Source organism: Pleurodeles waltl, chromosome 2_2 (genome assembly GCF_031143425.1).
Source record: "Pleurodeles waltl isolate 20211129_DDA chromosome 2_2, aPleWal1.hap1.20221129, whole genome shotgun sequence".
NCBI classification, from domain to species: Eukaryota; Metazoa; Chordata; class Amphibia; order Caudata; family Salamandridae; genus Pleurodeles; species Pleurodeles waltl.
The window spans coordinates 475134467-475153414 of record NC_090439.1 but is presented as its reverse complement, the minus strand read 5'-3'; the positions used below and the strand labels follow the sequence as shown (position 1 = coordinate 475153414).

Genomic DNA, 18948 nt, shown 5'->3' with positions numbered 1-18948 from the left:
GGGGCGGTTCAGTGTCCAGCTCCTCCGCAGCAGTGATTTTAGGGTCCTGGGTGTGCAGCAGGCAGGGTTTTACCTCCTTTCTTGTGCAGCAGGTCCACAGTTCTCTTGCTTTGGATCTTCTTTGGTGCTGGTCTTATTTGTCTTTTCAAATCCGATTTCTTGATCTAGGGGGAGCCCACTAAATACTAAATACTGAATTTAGTGAGTGTTTTAGGGGGAATCTGGCAGTGTCCAATGGGACACTTACCCTTGGGTGGCTACACCCACTACAGTGACCACTTCCTGTGGGAAGGGTCACTTCCTTAAACCTTATTGGCTATTTTCCTGCCATCCAACATGGAGGAAAATAAAATGGAGGGTCCACTTCGCCTGCAAGCCCCTAAGGGTGGTGCATGCTCAGTGAGGCCTCTCCTCCTACCCTTTGTGTGGTTTCCCGCCTTTGCTTCCTCCAAAAGTGGGGGTTTTCAAGGGGGGAGGCCAACTGCTGCTAGCTGCAGGCCTGGGGATCGAGTTTCAAGGGCAGTAGCCCTTTGAAGCTCACTGCCACTGCAGGGCACATTCCTGGGAGAGGGGGGTGTTGGCTCCTCCACCCAGGAAGGGCATTGTTTTACAAACCAGAGACACGAGGCTCTCCCCTAGGTTTGTATATTGGCTGTCTGGATGTGGCAGGCTTGCTGGAACCACTCAGCAACCATGCCAGGATAGTTAGTTTTTGCAGGGGGACCCCTAAGGTTACCCCTGGGTACATTTTTATAATAAATCCAGTACTGGTACCAGTTAGGCTTTATCATTCTGAGTTGTTTGTTACCAAACAACCCAGGGTTCAGAGTAGCCGTTATGTAGCTGGGAAACTCGTAATGACCAGTGTCCAGTACATGTACTTAAAATGGCTGCTCTGTTCACGCACTGTGTCCCAGGTTTGGCAAGGAGATAGTGGGGGCATATTCCTCATGCAACTATGCCCTTACATATAGTATGGTGCACCCTGCCTTAGGGCTGTAAGGCCTACCAGAGGGGTGACTTACCCATATCATATGCAGTGTAGGGTGGACAGGGCACACCAGGAGTGTGAGAGATTTGCCCCAGTACACTCAGCCTGCACTGGTAGTGCTGGGTGCATCTGGGTGCAGGCCCCTGGAAGGTGGTACAATCAGTGGTGCTGCCCTCAGGGCCTACTCAAACTATCCCATGCCCTGGGTACTGGAGTACTGGGGTACCCATTTATGAAGGTCTTACAGCGATATGTAAGAGTGTATTCAATTGCTGTTACAATGTTTTAGGGACAGAACACCGGCACTGGGAACCTGGTTAGCAGGATCCCAGTGCTCTCCAGTCCACGTTGCAGTCAGAAACCAGGCAGCAAGTGTGTGGGGGTGGTAATGCAACAAGGTGCCAGTTTCCCACACTAAAAAGACAAGAAAAGGACACAGTATTACTGCACTTTACCACATACCCGTCACCATAACCTTTAGTACAGGTGGCGCACAGTGCGACAATCATTTTTGGCGCCCCTTGACCACCTCCTCGGATTCCCTCACTACCACCCAGCAAAAGTGGCCTTCATCTCTTCGTAGCCCCTCTCTCACATGCATTTTATTTGCTTTCAAGCACTGGTATTGGCTATCTTTACATATAATATGGATCTGTTCTTTGCAGCAGGCATATTAACCATTTGCGCTACTTTATGGCATGTTGAAACTGCCTCTAGACAAAACTCCGATCTCTCTCTGTAGCAGGTACTTCACAAGAGTTATCTTGACATTTTGTTTACTGCCTGAAAGGTAGATATATACACATATGTATATAAATTAGCTAGTGGCAGTCACCACTAGGTAGTTATAGTTAGGACCTAGTTTCTATGGAAAAAAGCATTTTCTGTTTTGATAATTTTTTTTTAATCTGTTTTTTTATTTATTTCACATAACAGTCCAGATATGTGTCAGGCACAACATTACTGTCTGCATAAATTGTACGAATATAAATTAATACAACCTGTAGCAAGCAAAATAACGGTATTCAAAGATCTAAATGTGAAAGAAAAAGAGATATAGGAACATACAGAAATGTAGTATAGAATCTGCTTGAGAGAGATCCCGGGAGGGAAGGGACAACCCAGGTTGGGGGGGGGGGGGGGGGGAGAGGAGAGAGAGAGAGAGAGAGAGAGAGAGAGAGAGACACGGCGGTCAGACAAGGGAGGAATCGGAAGGTACATGACATGTCAAGGTGGCAAAGCGGACATCACGTCATGTATGCTCCCGGTAAGGTTATAATCTGCTTCATGGTCAGGACGAGAGAGAGAGAATATGAATATATATATTCTCTTTTATATGTATACATTTACATATATTGACAGTTACAATGGTTCCCATTGCGTGAAATGTAAGGCAGTGTCTGTGTGATACTGAGGTAACATCTTAGACGGTACCAATATCTACTTCTTGTTCACCGTGCTACACTGCCTTGTGAGCATGTGTATCATATGAAGACAGAACTGCTGAAACTGTCCGAATATCATCGTTATTTTCCAGTCGGATAATGAGGGAGTACCATGTGTCCACCCCTTTAATCAACACCCCTCTGTCTCGGAGAGAGTGCAGTAGCTGCAACTCTGCTCTAGCCCAATTCAACAGCTCGCCCGCCCAACGGTGCGTGTCAGGCGCCTTCCACTGCATCGCCAGGAGGCGTTTAAATAACACGAACGCTAAGTCGATACATCTGTGCACCGGTTTCCCTCCTTTGGATCTTGGGAGGACCCCAATAAACGGGATTCGGGCATGGGAGATAGCGGATGGCCCAACAATTCAGCAGTCATTGAAGTTATGTCTTGCCATGCACGCAACACCGAGGGGCAGTCCCATGTCATATGGAAGAAAGTGGTGTCAGGGTCACCACATCTTGGGCATTACCGGCTAGCTTGTGGGAACATGCACCGGAGCCTGTGCGGGGATAAGTAGGTTTGGTGTAAATAATTAAATTGCGTGTATCGGAATCGAGGATTATGCGAAACTTCATGCGTCGAAGTAAGTGCTGTGTTCCATGCTTGTTGTGCCTGTGGTACGGATAGAACCACGTCCCACCTGGCCTTCGCCTGTACCTGTGCCTTCTCTGGGCATGCCAGCAGAGTTCTGTATAACCCAGATATAGTAAATTGTGTGCCCAAACCAGCTAGTAATTCATGCAGAATAGGAGCCGTCGGGGTTCACGTTCCCCGCATTTCCATGTGGCGCACGTACAAGCTGGTGTAGAGCGCTGTATGCTATGAACCAACCCTGTCCTAGATCGTGAGCACTCGCCAGTGCTGCATATGCCAGGAAATGACCCTCCTCAAAAATGTCCCCTATTGTTTGTATGCCTTTTGTGGGCCAAGCAGACAGTCTGTGCTGTCAGGCAACCCTCCCGATGTTCGGGATGACAATCAGGGGGATCCTAGGTGAGTATAGTGTGGTCCGATTCCCCAGTGATACATATCGACACCAATTCCACCGAGCTACGTTCAGCAGGATATGATGTAAGTGCAGACCAGAGAGGTCCCCAAATAAGTCCAGCACTCTAAGCAAGTCCGGAAGGGACTCAGAGTAGTTGCGTAAGTATATCAGTGCATCGTCTGCATATAGGGAGACAAAGCGATAAGCATTCCCATCTAGTATGCCCCATTCTGTAGCCATACTCCGCAGCTGCACAGCCAGTGGTTCAATAGCCAGTGCAAACAGTATTGGTGAGAGGGGACAACCCTGTCTCGTGCCCCTTCCGATATTAAACCCGTCCGATATGAACCCACCTGTTTTAACCCTTGCTTTCAGATCAGAATATAAGACAGTTATCCAACGCATAAATATTTTGCTGAAACCCATGCGCTTCAGTGCCTCCATTAAGAAGGGCCAGCCTAGAGTATCAAATGCTTTTTCTATATCTAATGATACCGCTACTCGTCTGTACTCTAGCCCCGGGGTAACCGCTGTGAGCCTCAATAGGCATTGTATGTTAATGAAGGTGTTGCGGCCAGGTATAAAGCCTGATTGGTCCGAGTAAACCAGAGATGGCATCAACGGGAGAAGGCGGTTCGCCAGCACCTTCCCCAATAGCTTACAATCTAAATTCAACAGTGATAGGGGGCGATACGACCGGACGTCTAGTGGATCACGACCTGGTTTTGGGAGAACCACTATTACCGCTTCCTGTTGTGATTCTGGGAGCCGACCCTCGCTGAAAGCCTCTTTTAACATGTCCAGGTACGGTGTAAGTGTCTGTGCGGAGAATGTACGGTAGTACTCCGCTGGCAAGCCATCGCTGCCCGGGGCTTTATTGTGGTCTAATTGGCGTAAAGCCTGCTGGATTTCTTCCAGGTCTATGGGTTTCTCCAAGTACAGCACCTGCAAAGCAGGAAGGCGAGTCAAATGGAGTGCCTCAAAAGTCCTCCAATTGCCCTGATGATGGGGGGGTCGTGCCATGTACAAAGCACTATAGTATTGTTTGAAAGCTTTGTTGATTTCTAACTGTGTATTTACTATGACCCCAGATTCTAGTCGAATGGCACCTATGGGAGTGCGCTGTTGTTCACCTCTTATTAACCAGGCTAGAAGCCTGCTGGAGAGGTCCCCCTCGAAATGCGTCGGAGCTACATAGTGGCGGTAGTCAAACTGCCACAGACTCGAATCAACCTCAGTCCATTTCTCACGTAGCGCATCCAGATCTTCCCGTTTCACTGTGCCCGACACTACCCCACATTCTGCCTCACGTAGCTCCATTTCATTCTTCTGCAGCTCGCGTGCCAATGTACGCCGCACCCCCCTGCCATTGACACATACAGGCCCCTCACCACCACTTTATGCACATCCCACTTAATTGCCCATGAAGACGCTGTTCCTCCATTAAGTGTGAAGTAAGTAGTAATATGCTCCGCTAGTTCTGTACGTAACGGGGGATCAGGGAGCAGGCTCGGTTGTAGGCGCCAGGAGGGGAGCTTATAAGCGTTCTACCCCAGTGAATGGAGGCCATCAAAGGGCAGTGATCTGATAGGGTTTTTGCTAAGTATGTAGCCCTGGTAAAAGTGTGTGTCAGCCCATGAGAACTGAGCAGCAAATCTGTTCTGGTGTAGAGGCAATGGACCGGGGAGAAAAAGGAATATTCCCTATCCAATGGATGCAAATGCCTCCACACATCGAGTCTCCTCTCCAGCATCCAACACTGCAGTGCTTGAGAGGTTCTCCTGCTAGGGGCACCTGTGAGTGGGGGGTGAGATCTATCCATATCTATGTTTGGTATGCAATTTAGGTCTCCACCCCATATTCTCGGCAGCGACTGGTCCCTTAGTAGTTGTTGGGAGGTGGTAGATAAGAAAAAATCCCCTTGCTTTGCATTTGGGGCGTATAGCCCCACTATGACTAGTGGTCTCTCATCCAGGGCCCCCTCCAGTTGGACATATCTGCCCTCATCATCTATTTTACTGTGCACCACAGTGTAATTAACTCATGGAGCAATCCATACTAACACCCCCTTTGCTTATGCCGATGTCTTGGTGCCATATACCAATCCAGACCATTGCCTGCTAAGACTGCTCAGGTCTTCTGATGTGAGGTGTGTCTCCTGCAATATAGCTATATTTGTCATGTGACGTTTAAGATATGCCTGTATCCTACCACGCTTAGTGACGCTAGCCATGCCCCGCACGTTCCAAGTCAAAATATTATATGTAGTCATATCAGAGTGCAGGAGAGCACAGCATATCATGTGCCGCCGTATAATGATTCTGGATTAGAAGCATATCAAAAGTCCTCAACCTCCAAAACCCCCACCCCGGCACCTCCCACCCCGGCCCAACCCACCCACCGAGCAAGAAAAAGAACAGTAAATATAGGAGGAGTGTGAGAGAAAGGAAAACTTAGAGAGCTAAGCCCAACTTGAAACGCTTTGGCACGACCGGTGCCGTTAAAGACAACTGTTCGAACTTGTTCCTTTCGGAGACCCATGTGGTTGTTGGGAGGTGCAGACGGAGAAGATGTATGGACCGCAGGTCACGACACGCACCGGATAGTCTGTGCTCCTGCGCAGTCCCAGGCACCCCACCGCCCACCCGGATCAAGACGACCAGGTCACCTCAGGCAGCGTGATCATGCAGGCCCGCAGACATGGTCCATAACACATGCACAGAAAAGCTGACCTCTTCCGCCCGCAATTGTGAGAGCAGGCTTGTGCCAATCTGCGTGTTCTGCCATGATGCTCCGTTAATGCATATGCCATCTAATTAAATTACACCCAAGCCACAGCAGTAGGCAGCTTCAGATATCATCAGCTGTGCGCGGGGTGAGGTCCGGGCCAAATATCAACGGAGAAGTAGGTGGACTGGAGCGACTCTGCGGTGAACTTAAGTCAGTGGCTCTGACCTCTTGGCGAATCAAGGATTGCAACACCACAAACAAATTAGCCTCTTTTAAGACTTGTGATTGACTGTCCACCGCTTGCGATCTTGACGGGCGTGTGTCTCTGTCCCAGCTCTTTTCTTCCTTCGGGGATGGGGGTGAGCCAAGCGTCCCGCCTGGTGTCCTCCTTAGTTGGGTCCACCAGACCCTTGGCATGCAACCAGGCCCAAGCATCCTCTGGGGTCGGGAAGATAAGTGTCCTCTCCCCATCTATCACCCGGAGGCGAGCCGGGAACAGAAGTGAGTACGTGATGTTGCTTTCACGTAGTAGCTGTTTAACTTTTGTGAAAGAGGCCCGTTTACGCTGTACTTCCCCAGTATAGTCAGGATAAGCCGTGATTAAACTATTGTCCATTCGGATGGGGCCTAGAGGTCTGAAGCATTGAAGGATCTGGTCCCTGTTGCAGTAGTTGAGAAAACGTGCAACTAGATGTCAGGGGGATGGAGGGGGGTCCCCGGGCGCGGCGGCCTACCCGGCACCCGGTGGGCCCGTTCCACCACCAGCGATGAGGGCGCATTGTGCAGCAGCACTGTGTCTTTCAGCCAACATTCCAAAAACACTTTGGTATTAGGTGTGTCTGCTCGTTCTGGGAATCCCAGGAATCTGATGTTGTTCCGTCGCGAACAGCCTGCTGCATCTTCTGCCCTGCGCTGCAGATGGGAGATCTCCACTTCCATTCGCTGTATTTGGGTTTTCATGTCAACAATGTCAGGTTGAGCTTTGCAAAGCGCTGTCTCAGTGAGGGTGACTCTATCCATTAGTTTACGTGATCCGTGCTAAGTAGGATTACTTCCAGTACCACTGAGTCAATTTTCCCCTCCAACTAAGTTTTAATGTCCATCACGGCCTGAAGTAGCTTGTCGAACTGTGCTGAGTGATTGCGCAATGTTTCACTCTCTTGAAGCAGGGTGCTGACTTGAACATCCGCTGCTCCCACGGGGGGGTGAAATTTCCCTGTCGATGTTGTGGTGCACCTTGGTTGGTTTTGGCTTAACCATGTTCGCTCGTGGTGCTGATCTACAGCAAGTCTGTACACCGCCGGGGCCCAGCACCAAGGTCCGGTCCCCTGACGCACTCTGCAGCTAAATATGCTCTAGCACTCGCTCTTGTGCCAATCCAGACCACATGTCGTTGGATCAACGTATGATGGTCCCAGGGTCTTTTCCCCGCTGTGTCCCGGGCTGGCCACCCCGTCACCCGGCCCCCCACTCTGAGTAACTCCAGGGAAGGCCCTGCCGATGGCGCAATGCTTCTTGTGGGCACCTTATATCTTTTGACAAAGTTATAAGACTACTGTAGTCTGTGCGGCCAATTTGGCAGGACCTCGCTATCCCGCCTCTTAACCACAGTGCCATGCTTGCAGTAATGGCCGTTGTAAGGAAGTGCCTCCTTGGCATGGTTACCCCTGACTTTTTGCCTTTGGCTGATGCCAAGTTATGATTGAAAGTGTGCTGGGACAGCACCAGTGTTCTATCCCTAAACTGTACCTTTGCTTCCACAATTGGCACAGACCTGGCACTCGGATAAGTCCCTTGTAAATGATACCCCTGGTACCAAGGGCCCTGATGGCAGGGAAGGTCTCTAAGGGCTGCAGCATGTCTTATGCCACCCTAGGGACCCCTCACTCGGCACATGCGCACTGCCTCACAGCTGTGTGTGCTGGTGGGGAGAAAAAGACTAAGTCGACATGGCACTCCCCTCAGAGTGCCATGCCAACCTCACACTGCCTGTGGCATAGGTAAGTCACCCCTCTAGCAGGCCTTACAACCCTAAGGCAGGGTGCACTATACCACACGTGAGGGCATATGTGCATGAGCACTATGCCCTACAGTGTCTAAACAAAACCTTAGACATTGTAAGTGCAGGGTAACCATAAGAGTATATGGTCTGGGAGTTTGTCAGACACAAACTCCACAGTTCCATAATGGCTACACGGAAAAATCTGGGAAGTTTGGTATCAAACTTCTCAGCACAATAAATGAACACTGATGCCAGTGTGGAATTTATTGAACAATGTGCCCAGAGAGCATCTTAGAGATGCCCCCTGAATACCAGTCCGACTTCTGGTGCTAAGCTGACCAGTTTCTGCCAGCCTGCCACAACCAGAAAAGTTGCTGGCCACATGGGGAGAGTGCCTTTGTCACTCTGTGGCCAGGAACAAAGCCTGTACTGGGTGAAGGTGCTTCTCACCTCCCCCTGCAGGAACTGGAACACCTGGCGGTGAGCCTCAAAGGCTCATGCCTTTCGTTACAACACCCCAGGGCATCCCAGCTAGTGGGGATGCCCGCCCCTCAGGCCACTGCTCCGACTTTTGGCGCCAAGGCTGGAGGAGATAATGAGAAAAACAAGGAGGAGTCAACCACCAGCCAGGACAGCCCCTAAGGTGTCCTGAGGTGACCCATGCCTTTAGAAATCCTCCATCTTAAGTTTGGAGGATTTCCCCAATAGGATTAGGGATGTGCCCCCCATCCCCTCAGGGAGGAGGCACAAAGAGGGTGTAGCCACCCTCCAGGACAGTAGCCATTGGCTACTGCCCTCCTGACCTAAACACACTCCTAAAGTTAGTATTTAGGGGCACCCCAGAACCCAGGAAATCAGATTCCTGCAACCTGAACCAAGAAGAAGGACTGCTGACCTAAAAGCCCTGCAGAGATGACGATAACTGCTTTGGCCTCAGCCCTACCGGCCTGTCTCCTGACTCGAAGGAAACTGCAACAGCGACGCATCCGACCGGGACCAGAGACCTCTGAAGCCTCAGAGGATTGCCCTGAACCAAAGGACCAAGAAACTCCAGAGAACAGCGGCTCTGCTCAACAACAGCAACAACTTTGCAACTTTCTTGCAACTTTTAAAGACTTCACTCTTCCCGCCGGAAGCGTGAGACTTCACCCACTGCTCCTAACACCTCCGGCTCGAGCTCCAGAGAACCAACACCACAGGGAGGACTCCCAGAAGATTGCGACCTCGTGAGTAGCCTGAGACGACACCCCTGGACCCCCACAGCAATGCATACAGCGGGAATCCAGAGGCTCCCCCTGACCGCGATTCCCTGTTTCAAGGAACCAGACGCCTGGACCAAGCACTGCACCCGCAGCCCCCAGGACCAGAAGGAACCGAACCCCAGTGCAGGAGTGACCACCAGGCGACCCTCTGCCTAGCCCAGTTGGTTGCTGGCCCGAGAAGCCCCATCTGTGGCCTGCCTGCACTGCTAGAGTGACCACTGGGTCCCTTGATAGAATTCTATACAAAACCCAACGCCTGCTTTGCACACTGCACCCGGCCGCCCCTATGCTGCTGAGGGTGTGTTGTGTGTGACAACTTGTTGATTTTTGCACTGTGTCCACTTTTAAAATAGCTTATTGCCATTTTAACCAAAACTATGTATGTTATTGCTCTAATTCAAAGTTCCTAACTTACCTGTGTGGAGTACCTTGCATTTTATGTATTTACTTCAAATCTTGAACTTGTGGTTCTAAAATAAATTAAGAAAATATATTTTTCTATATAAAACCTATTGGCCTGGAGTTAGTCTTTGAGTGTGTGTTCCTCATTTATTGCCTGTGTGTGTACAACAAATGCTTTACACTACCCTCTGATAAGCCTACTGCTCGACCGCAAAATAGAGCATTAGAATAATCTAATTATACCACTGTCTTACCTGTAAGGGGAACCCTGGTATAAGCTGACTCCTCTGACATTTCATAGTTTGGGAGGTGGCACTTAGATATCTGTTCCCAAGGTGAGGAAATTGCAGTTAGATGTATCTTTCAGTAAGACCTTGTAGAGGAACTCTAGCTGCAGATATCTCCCCACCCTCTCTGCTCCCCTTTGCCGGGAGTAGACTTCATAGATTCTGGAGGAAGCTAGCTTTTAAGTAATAATGGTGCAAATGTAGAGTCATATTTTCCAGAAAGCGCGCACAACCCCAATTAGGTTTACGGGGCTTACTTTAAATATCCCAAGAGCTCTGTTTGTGGTAGTGTGGTGGAGCAGCTTAGGCGTATCAGGGAGGGAGAATTAAGCATTTGTTGCATACATATAGTCAATAAATGACTCACAAACAATAAGAAATCCAAGACCAATTTAGAAAGATAAAGTAGATTTTTATGCATTTTTAGACACCAAGATTTTTTGAATATATTTAGTGTATTAGGAGATATCGTTTTTAGAAGAAAACAGAAAAATAGTTTAAATAATTTTTGAGGTCTGCGCCTCGAACTCTACAATGTTATCCTATGGGAGGGAAAACCACATGTAGGAAAACCGTACTTGCAGTTGGAGTTGAACTTAAGATGCTAGGGGGCCAAGTACCAAAGTACCACTAGCAGTTTCCTTTTACCTTACCTGGTGTGTCCAGGTGCAGAGGTGCTGGTCGGAACAGTAGCTACATTGGTAAGGTCAAGGGGACCTGAAACAAAGAGACTGCAATGTGGGATTTGACGCAAGTCAGGCTGGACCTAAAAAGGGGCTCAGGTCGTGGGGACCCCTAGGCCAAGGGGAGGCAGTCAGTAGTTGTGGACCCGGGATGGATGGGCTCTGGTGCAGAGGTGCTTAGCTGTCTGGCCACTTGAGGTCGAGGCTCTCACGTTTGTTGGTCACCTGTAGAGGGAAAAACAAGACAACGGGGCCACTCTGGTTGTTGATCTCGTCCACCTGGAAGTCCATCGTACAGAAGGTTTCCAAGTTAGTGGTGTCTGGACTGGATGAAGAACAAGCCTTGGTTGGTGCAAGTGCCCTGGTACTCAGGGTATTAGTGCAGCGGGCTCCTGGAGTGTCTAGCATCTTGGAACTTGGCAGAAAGACTGGGCTGACCTACCAGAGCTGCAAAAGCCAACTCCTGAAGTTTTGCTCTCTTGGTGTGCGAGATGGCCAACAACACTGTGTATCAGGCAGATATGGTCTGTGCCAGCGGATGGGGAGGATGGCGCCTCCACCCCAAGGGAGATGCTTGCTAGTTGTCTTAGTGCTGGGCAGACCTCCAAACGTTGAGGTGGATGCACAGCTGCCGGGCAAGTCAGGTTCTTGCAACTGAGGACCTAGCAACAAGGCAGGTTTTGGTGCATATTGCTGTGCAGATCCGTGGTTCTTGCGGTGTTGCCTCTTCGTTGTCCTTCATCAGTTCCCAGGAAGACAAATCTGCCAGTCTGGTGTCGGGCAACCATTAAATACTGAATTGTGGGGCATTTTAGTTGGGTATAAAGAGGTGGCCATTGGGCTCCCTATCATTAGAGGGACTTCACCCTCTATATGACCACTTTCTGTGGTGAGTGGGCATAATCCCGACCCATAAGTCTCTATTTTCACCAAAAACAAGATGGTGAACGCGCTTTTGGTTGTCCACTTCAAATAGCCCACTTTAGGAGTGTGACTGGCCTGTGAGGAACACTCCACCTGAATATCTCAATTCCCCCCTTCTCTGTTGCCAATAGGCCTCAGGGCAGGGGGTGGCGAACCTTAGGTCTGGGGGAAGCCGGGATTGCATTTTTAAGATGGCAGAGGCTTTGAAGCCTCTGGCCTTTATATGTTAAGTCGCTAGCCATTCTGCTGGAGGAGGTATGATCATCTTCTGCCGAGCAGGCATTGTTCCTGGCCTCTGTGAACAAGGGCTCTTTGTGAAAGGGGGCCAGAAACCTGTCTGATGGCAGGCTAGATATTACCAGTCAGTCAACACACTAAAAGACTGGAAGGGCTACAGGGGGCATAATGCACCCTGCCTCAGGGCTTTAAGGCCTGCTTTAGGGGTGACTTACATACAGTAGCCTGGCTGATGAAGGGTGATACCCTGAAACCGGTCCCAGGATGCTTGTTTCTGGTTCAGGGAGGACCTGGCCTGGCAGGTCGGGCTGGACAGTTCCCATGGGGAACAGGGTCAAGACTGATTTGCATATGGCTTGGTCCAAACTGGAATGGCATGGCAAGCAAAAAAAACTGATGGATTAAATCCAGATCTGTGACTGGGGGTGAATGTTTGGTTTGTTCTGCATTCCGTCTGTCATCTATTGTTCTTACATACAGTACCTGCAGTGTATTTAGGCATTGCACAAAGGATATGGATAATGTTGTGTTTTTGGAATGGCTTACACCATTTCACACATCGTGCAATGGCAGTCTGCAAGTAGTTTGGGTGTGGGTTCCTCTCTGTGGCATAATACATGCTGCAGCCCTTAGGGACCATATTTAGTACCCATGCCCGATGTACCAGGTGTACCATTTACCAGGTTCTTAAAAGGGTGTTACAATCAACACTTGTATTGTTTGAGGTAAAGAGCATTGACACTGGGGCGTGGTTAGTAGGGGCCCAGTGCACTTCATGTCAAAAGTATCCGTACCAGTGAGCAAAAAATGGGAATGGTCATGTCAAAAGAGGTACTTTCCTACAGATTCTCAAAAGATTTTAAGTTAAATTCAGTACACAGTCACCTCCAATTGGAGTCAGTTACCACACAGGAGCCTTTGCTTTAAAAAATCTCCTGATCCATTCTGGCGCCTTGGAATAACAACCATGTGAGGAATTTGCAGTTAGGTTGAGTATCCACCTGAAAGGGGACACCAAAGGTTAATAACCTGGTTGCCTCATAGTTACTGCTTTATTTGTGACTTGTTTTCTTAAATGTTTTGTTTGTGAAAACGTCAATAAAAGAGGCGATTATTTTTATTTTTAAATTAACAAAATCTGAGTTTGACAATTATAAATTGGCGAGCAGAGGCAGACGCATGGCTTAACTGAATAAAATCTGGAAGCCGGTTTCCTACGGAAGGTGGTATCCTGTGAGGGCCATCCCTTTAGTATAAACAATCTGGTGGTGTGTGGGCTGCCCTGATGGTCTCTACCAACCCCCTTGTCACCTTTGCTCTCTGCTGTAGGAAAGTACCCTCTTTTGGCATGGTTACCCCCCACTTTTTGCCTGCTGTCAGAATGCTTAGTCCATTTTCACTGGGATCCTGCTAACCAGGATCCAAATGATTGTGCTCTCTCTGTCTAAAGTTGGTTGCCTAGGACTTTGCATATCCCGCAATTGGCATACTGGTGCCCTCTTATGAGTCCCTAGTGTATGGTACTTAGGTTCTCAGGGCATTGGGGCACCAGGGGTTCTCCATGGGCTGCAGCATGTATTATGCCACCCATGGGAGCCCATGCAAAATGTGTCTGCAGGCCTGCCATTTCAGCCTGCGTGAAAAGGTGCATGCACCCTTTCGCCACAGGTCACTGTAAGTCACCCCTGTGGTAGGCCCTCCTAGCCCAGAGCGAGGGTGCAGGTCCCGGTGTGTCAGGGCTCCACTGAATGAGCAGAGGTGCCCCTACAAGCTCCAGTTCCATTACACTGGCCTTCATAAGTCCGGGGAAGCCATTTTACCCATATGTGGGACACAGGTTACTTACTACCTTTGTCCAGTTACATAATGGTAACTCCGAACCTGGGCTTGTTTGGTATCAAACATGTCGGAATCATACCCCAATACTGTAGCCAGTATTGGTTGTTTTATTCCATGCACTTTGGGGCTCCTTAAAGGACCCACAGTATTGCTCCTACCAGCCTTCTGTGGTTTTACAGGCAGTCTGCCCTGCTGCCACCCCTCAGACAGATTTCTGCCCTCCTGCTGCTTGACCAGCTGAGTCAGGGGAAGGCAGAACAAAGTTTTTACTGTGGGAGGCGAAGGTAACACCCTCTCCCTTGGAAATAGGTGTCCAAAGGCTTGGGAGAGGGGTAGCCTCCCCAAGCCACCGGTTTGCTTTGAAGGGCACATTTGGTGCCCTCCTTGCATAAAACGGTTTGCTTCATTCCAGGGACCCCCTGTCCTTGCTCTGGTGTGAATCTGTACAAAGGAAATGGAAGTGACCACTCCCTTCTCCATCACCACCCCAGGGGTCGTGCCCAGAGCTGCTCCAGGTGGCCACTTGATTCTGCCATCTTGAATCCAAGATGTGCAGAGGCCCCTGGATGCATCTGACTGGCCAGGTGAGGCAGGTGACGTCACAACCCCCTCCTGATAGAGGTGGTCACCTTGCTAGGTGACCAGTCCCCCTTCCAGGGCTATTTAGGGTCACCGACGGGTGGGTCCTCAGATGCGACATGCAAGATTCCACCAGGACTCCTCTGCATCTTTTACTTCATCTTCTGGCCACTGGAACCACAACTGGACTCTTCAGAAACCAACAATCTGCAACTTCAGCAACAAATCCGCTTTGCAACATTGTTTCTCCGGCTCCTTCCAGGAACTGCAACATTTCTGCCGCCGTGCATCCACTGAAGTCTGCGAGACATCAGCCTGCACCAAGACGTAAGAAGGAATCTCCCTTGGAGTGAAGGAGTCACTCCCCTGCATCTGGAGGTACCAACTTCAAGGATGACTGGCTGCGTGGATCTGCGCTCCTCCAGAACCGCATGGATTCTGCATCACGGGTGATGGTCTGGAGTGGTCCCCTTGGTCCTCTCTGTCAGCTGTCCAACTTGGGAGACGGTAAGCTCTTGCCTCTCCTTGCAGGACATTGCCCCTGTCCACTGTAACTCTTTCAGCTACCAAGGCTTGTTTGCTCCTGCTCCAAGGGATCTTCAGGCTCTGTTTAGCCCTGGCCCCAGCACTTCTTACTGCCAAGCACAGTCTCCGCTCTGTTGCTCCAGCGACGTGGGACTCCTTCAGGTGTGCTGACTGGGCCTCACTGTGACTTGCTTTGCCTGCCATCAGTGCGTTGCCTGTGGGGGTTACAACTGCTTCTGGTGACTCTCCCGAATGCTGAGGGTCACCTCAGAGTCCCCTCCAAGGGTCAAGTTCCCTGGGCCTTGCTGGTCCTCTTCAGCCTTGAAACTCTTTCTTCTTTTGCATTTGCCAAGGCTTGTTGGTGGTTCTTCAGCCCTAGTGACCCACTGCAACCCGACAGCCGAAGTGGGACACTATCTGCATTGCGTCAGGGACTCCTCTTCCTCTTCTGCGCTGGACAGCTGGTCTTCTTCTTCCCCTGTCTAACTGGTCCTGCATTCACAGAAGGGTGGGTAGTGGCACCTTCCACGTCTCGACACTCCATGGCGAACTGGGCTTGGTCCCCTTCCTTTCCAGGTCCTCTTCTGCAAGAATTCACCTTTGTGTTCTTCCTGTCTGGTCCTGTTGCCGTACAATCCTTTTTCTAAGTCCCCCTATTAGCTCCTGGGATAACCAATTACTTGGCTCTGCTCTCCTGGTCACTAGGGGTCACTCTGGTACTAATATTTTGGGGTTCCTAGTTCCTCCAGCTCCTCTCTAACGATTCCACATCCTTGGGTGGGGGGCTGCATCTCGCATTTCACTTTCTTAGTATATGGTTTGGCCCTCCCCTAGGGCCCTTTCTATTTTTACTAAGTATTGCCAATATTGTTGCTTTTTATGCTATTTGCTGATTATTGTATATATAATTAGTGTGTACTTACCTCCAGTTGGGGGAGGAGTGGGGGGGGGGGTAGGGAAGACTGCCTATAAGTATTCTAGTGTTGTGTTACTGTAATAAGGTACCCTTATTTTTGTAACACTGTGTGGTTCTTTCATGTGTGATAGTGCTATGTGACTGTAGTGGCATTGCATAATCTTTGCGTGTCTCCTAGATAAGTCTTGGCTGCTTATCCAAGGCTACTTCTAGAGAGCCCTGGCTTCTTAAACATTGCCTACGCTTCACTAATAGGGGATACCTGGACCTGGTATAAGTTGATAACACCATAGGTGTCCACCACACATCAGACCAGCTTCATACATCATCTTCACTGCCCTGTCTAAAATATTTTCTTTTATCCTTCCGCCAATAGAATTTGCTCTGCAGAACAATATAGCATTGTAGTTTTGATTTTATTCAGTATGATTGTTGCTTTCCTCTGGGCTATTTGCCTGTTTTCTAAACTAGGATGCATTTTTAAAAAAGGAGAGAAAAAATGGTCGCTAGATTTGATTCTGTTCTCTCTTCACTTTAAAGTACTTATCCCCCCACCAATATCAGTTGAGCAGAAACTCATTTAGTTGAATGTCTGTTAAACTGGTTATTGGTCCCTGTCTATTAATTGAATATTTTCCACTGTTGTTGATTTTTGTTTTTAAATTACTGCATGACTTTAGTAGATGTATCTAGGAATAACAACTGTTTCCGCTTTTCTTGGCACTTTTCGTGTGGTATATCAGTTGACATGAGCCACAGCATATGAAAATTCCAAGAAGCCTTGATTACCTAAATGCACAGTATGCCATGTTTTTGTATGTTAGCTGCAGCACCTTGTGTGTGCAGATTTGTTTTTAGGAATGTGCTTCTCTACATAAATATCAAATGTTCTTTTCTTTTTTGCCCTTTCCACAGCCTTTGCTCTTGCAGAATTGATTGATAATTCGTTGTCAGCTACTGCTAAGAATACAGAAATACGTAACATACAGATAAGATTGGTACGTTGAACTTTAACCTGTTTCTCTGCTCTCCTTTGTTTTTACAAATTGATTTTAAAACATTGCTTTCTGAATTTATTTTCAACAGATATTTGATGAGTCTCAGGGGAAACCAGCTGTTGTAGTTCTGGACAATGGAAGTGGAATGACCTCTAAACAACTAAACAACTGGGCTGTGTATAGGTTATCCAAGTTCACAAGCAGAGGTACCTTTGACAGGTGAGAAGCAGATGCTATGTTGTCTTACATCTGGTTTCCTTGGGATTCTAGTCTTTCAATGCCTCCTCCGATTATTGGAATTTAAGCTGAATGTATGGAACATTTCATAGACTTCCATACTTATAGCAGTAAACCCTATATCAAATAGGTATCTGACTCTACAGCTAGTACTAATTAAGTTGTAGCCTTAGTTGCGTGAAAGGCAACAGCTTGGCTGACTCCTGGGACCACCAGAATCATCTAGGCACCTCTAAATTTTCATGATCCCACGGTCTTGCTAACGTCTATGAAACATCATGACTCGACGCAGCTGGAGTTGTCCAGATGAACTGTGGTTTCAGTGTATCCTGCCAGTTTTATGTTACCGCTGCTGTTGTTTAATTTGTTATCATATACCCTCCCTGTCTTGTGTAGGTAAGAAGGTAGGCTATTGTGGTCTTAAGCTGGGATCCATTCTTTGCTGAGAGGACTAGTGCTTGATGCTCTTTCAACAGCAAATAAGTTTGAGAGGATAACCGATTCCATGAAGCTCAGCATGTTGCACCTGACCTCTATTTGGGCAAACCCACAGTGCGCCACAAGTGTCTTTTGGGATAGTCAGCTCTTGCAGTGAGGTGAGGAGTGTCTGTTCTCAGTTACTGAATTTTGTCCTTCATGAACTTGATGTCCTGCAAGCACTTTAGCACTCTTTTCCACCATCACAATTCTTTCATATAGTTTTTGGAGTCTGTGCAAATGAAGATGACATGTTTTGCCATTGTATCCATCGTTTGTTTTACATACTGACATTTATTTGTGCACCAAAGGAAACACTTTTTCCAAGGATGGATCATAGTCTTTCCTCTTGAGGATGCAATACGAGAATTGTGGCAGAGGGCGTCTCGAATTGTCTAGGTCTCTGCCCATTATAGTAATTCTTCCCACACTTCTACTGATGATATCAAGGATTTTGATTACCTCTGAATCCTTGCAGAGAAACCACTCATGATGTAGACATATTGAAAGAAAATATATTTTATAAGGAGAAAAACAGGATTAGGTAGTGGTAGTAACAGCCCCACAAGTATGTACTGTCAGACATTTGCAGGGTTTTGGGCCACCAGCAGGGTCTGATTTAAAAAAAAAAAAAAAAAACTTTGTGTTTTATCAGGAGACACAAAAACTGAGAAACAATTTGAACATGTCAACCTCCTGCATAACCGGCAGCACCACCCAATCCACCCATGCTATTATCTACTGCATCATTCCACCCATAATCTGATCTCTGTAACCCTCAACAGATGACATAGTCTACTACAGCCCCAGTATATCTCTCCAAAAGAGTATTTAAAGTACATAATCTGATTCAAGGTGGTCTATTCTTTAGATGAATCCATTAGTTTAACAAACATGTCAGCCCATTCAACAAGATACGCCCCTTCCTGTTCTTCCCTTCTTGTACATTTCAGATGATATTCATCTGCCATTCTACCATTCAATCAAACCCTTTTCTTTGTGGTTTGGAGCTGTAGCAGAGGCCAACCGTTGGCAATTTGATACTTAGTTAGCACTGTGGCTAGCACTGCCATGCATGTCCTTGTCTTTATTAGATTAGTTTGAAAAGCTTATTAGGGGAGATTGTCTTTACCTGTGTACAAGCCTTCCCCAGTCTGCATCTGATATCAGTTTAGGGTACGTATGTGACCACTTATCATATGCTACAGTCATGTTGCACCAAGCATCTACACCCTGCCAGAGATAGAATCATGGCCATCACCTCCAAGCTCTTCAGGTAAACAGGTCCAGAAACCTCTGGCTGTCTGTGCAATCTGTTCATGCTGTAAAACTTTGCCTAGACGAAAATCAAAAGTGTTGCTTGCCTAGTCATAGATAAGGGATTGTTTGATGAAGTATATGCCTCCTACTGCTCTGCACCCCACC

At 48.2% G+C, this 18948-nt stretch overlaps 1 protein-coding gene across 3 annotated transcripts in view; it reads left to right on the top strand.

The window, feature by feature from the left end:
• SMCHD1 (structural maintenance of chromosomes flexible hinge domain containing 1) overlaps positions 1 to 18948 on the top strand; it is a 2128336-nt gene that overhangs the window by 134553 nt on the left and 1974835 nt on the right. For all 3 annotated transcript variants that reach the window (XM_069219969.1, XM_069219967.1, XM_069219968.1), the window contains exons 4-5: positions 16727 to 16809; positions 16898 to 17028. In XM_069219969.1, coding sequence (XP_069076070.1) covers positions 16727 to 16809; positions 16898 to 17028 — 214 coding nt within the window. The remainder of the gene's footprint in view (positions 1 to 16726; positions 16810 to 16897; positions 17029 to 18948) is intronic.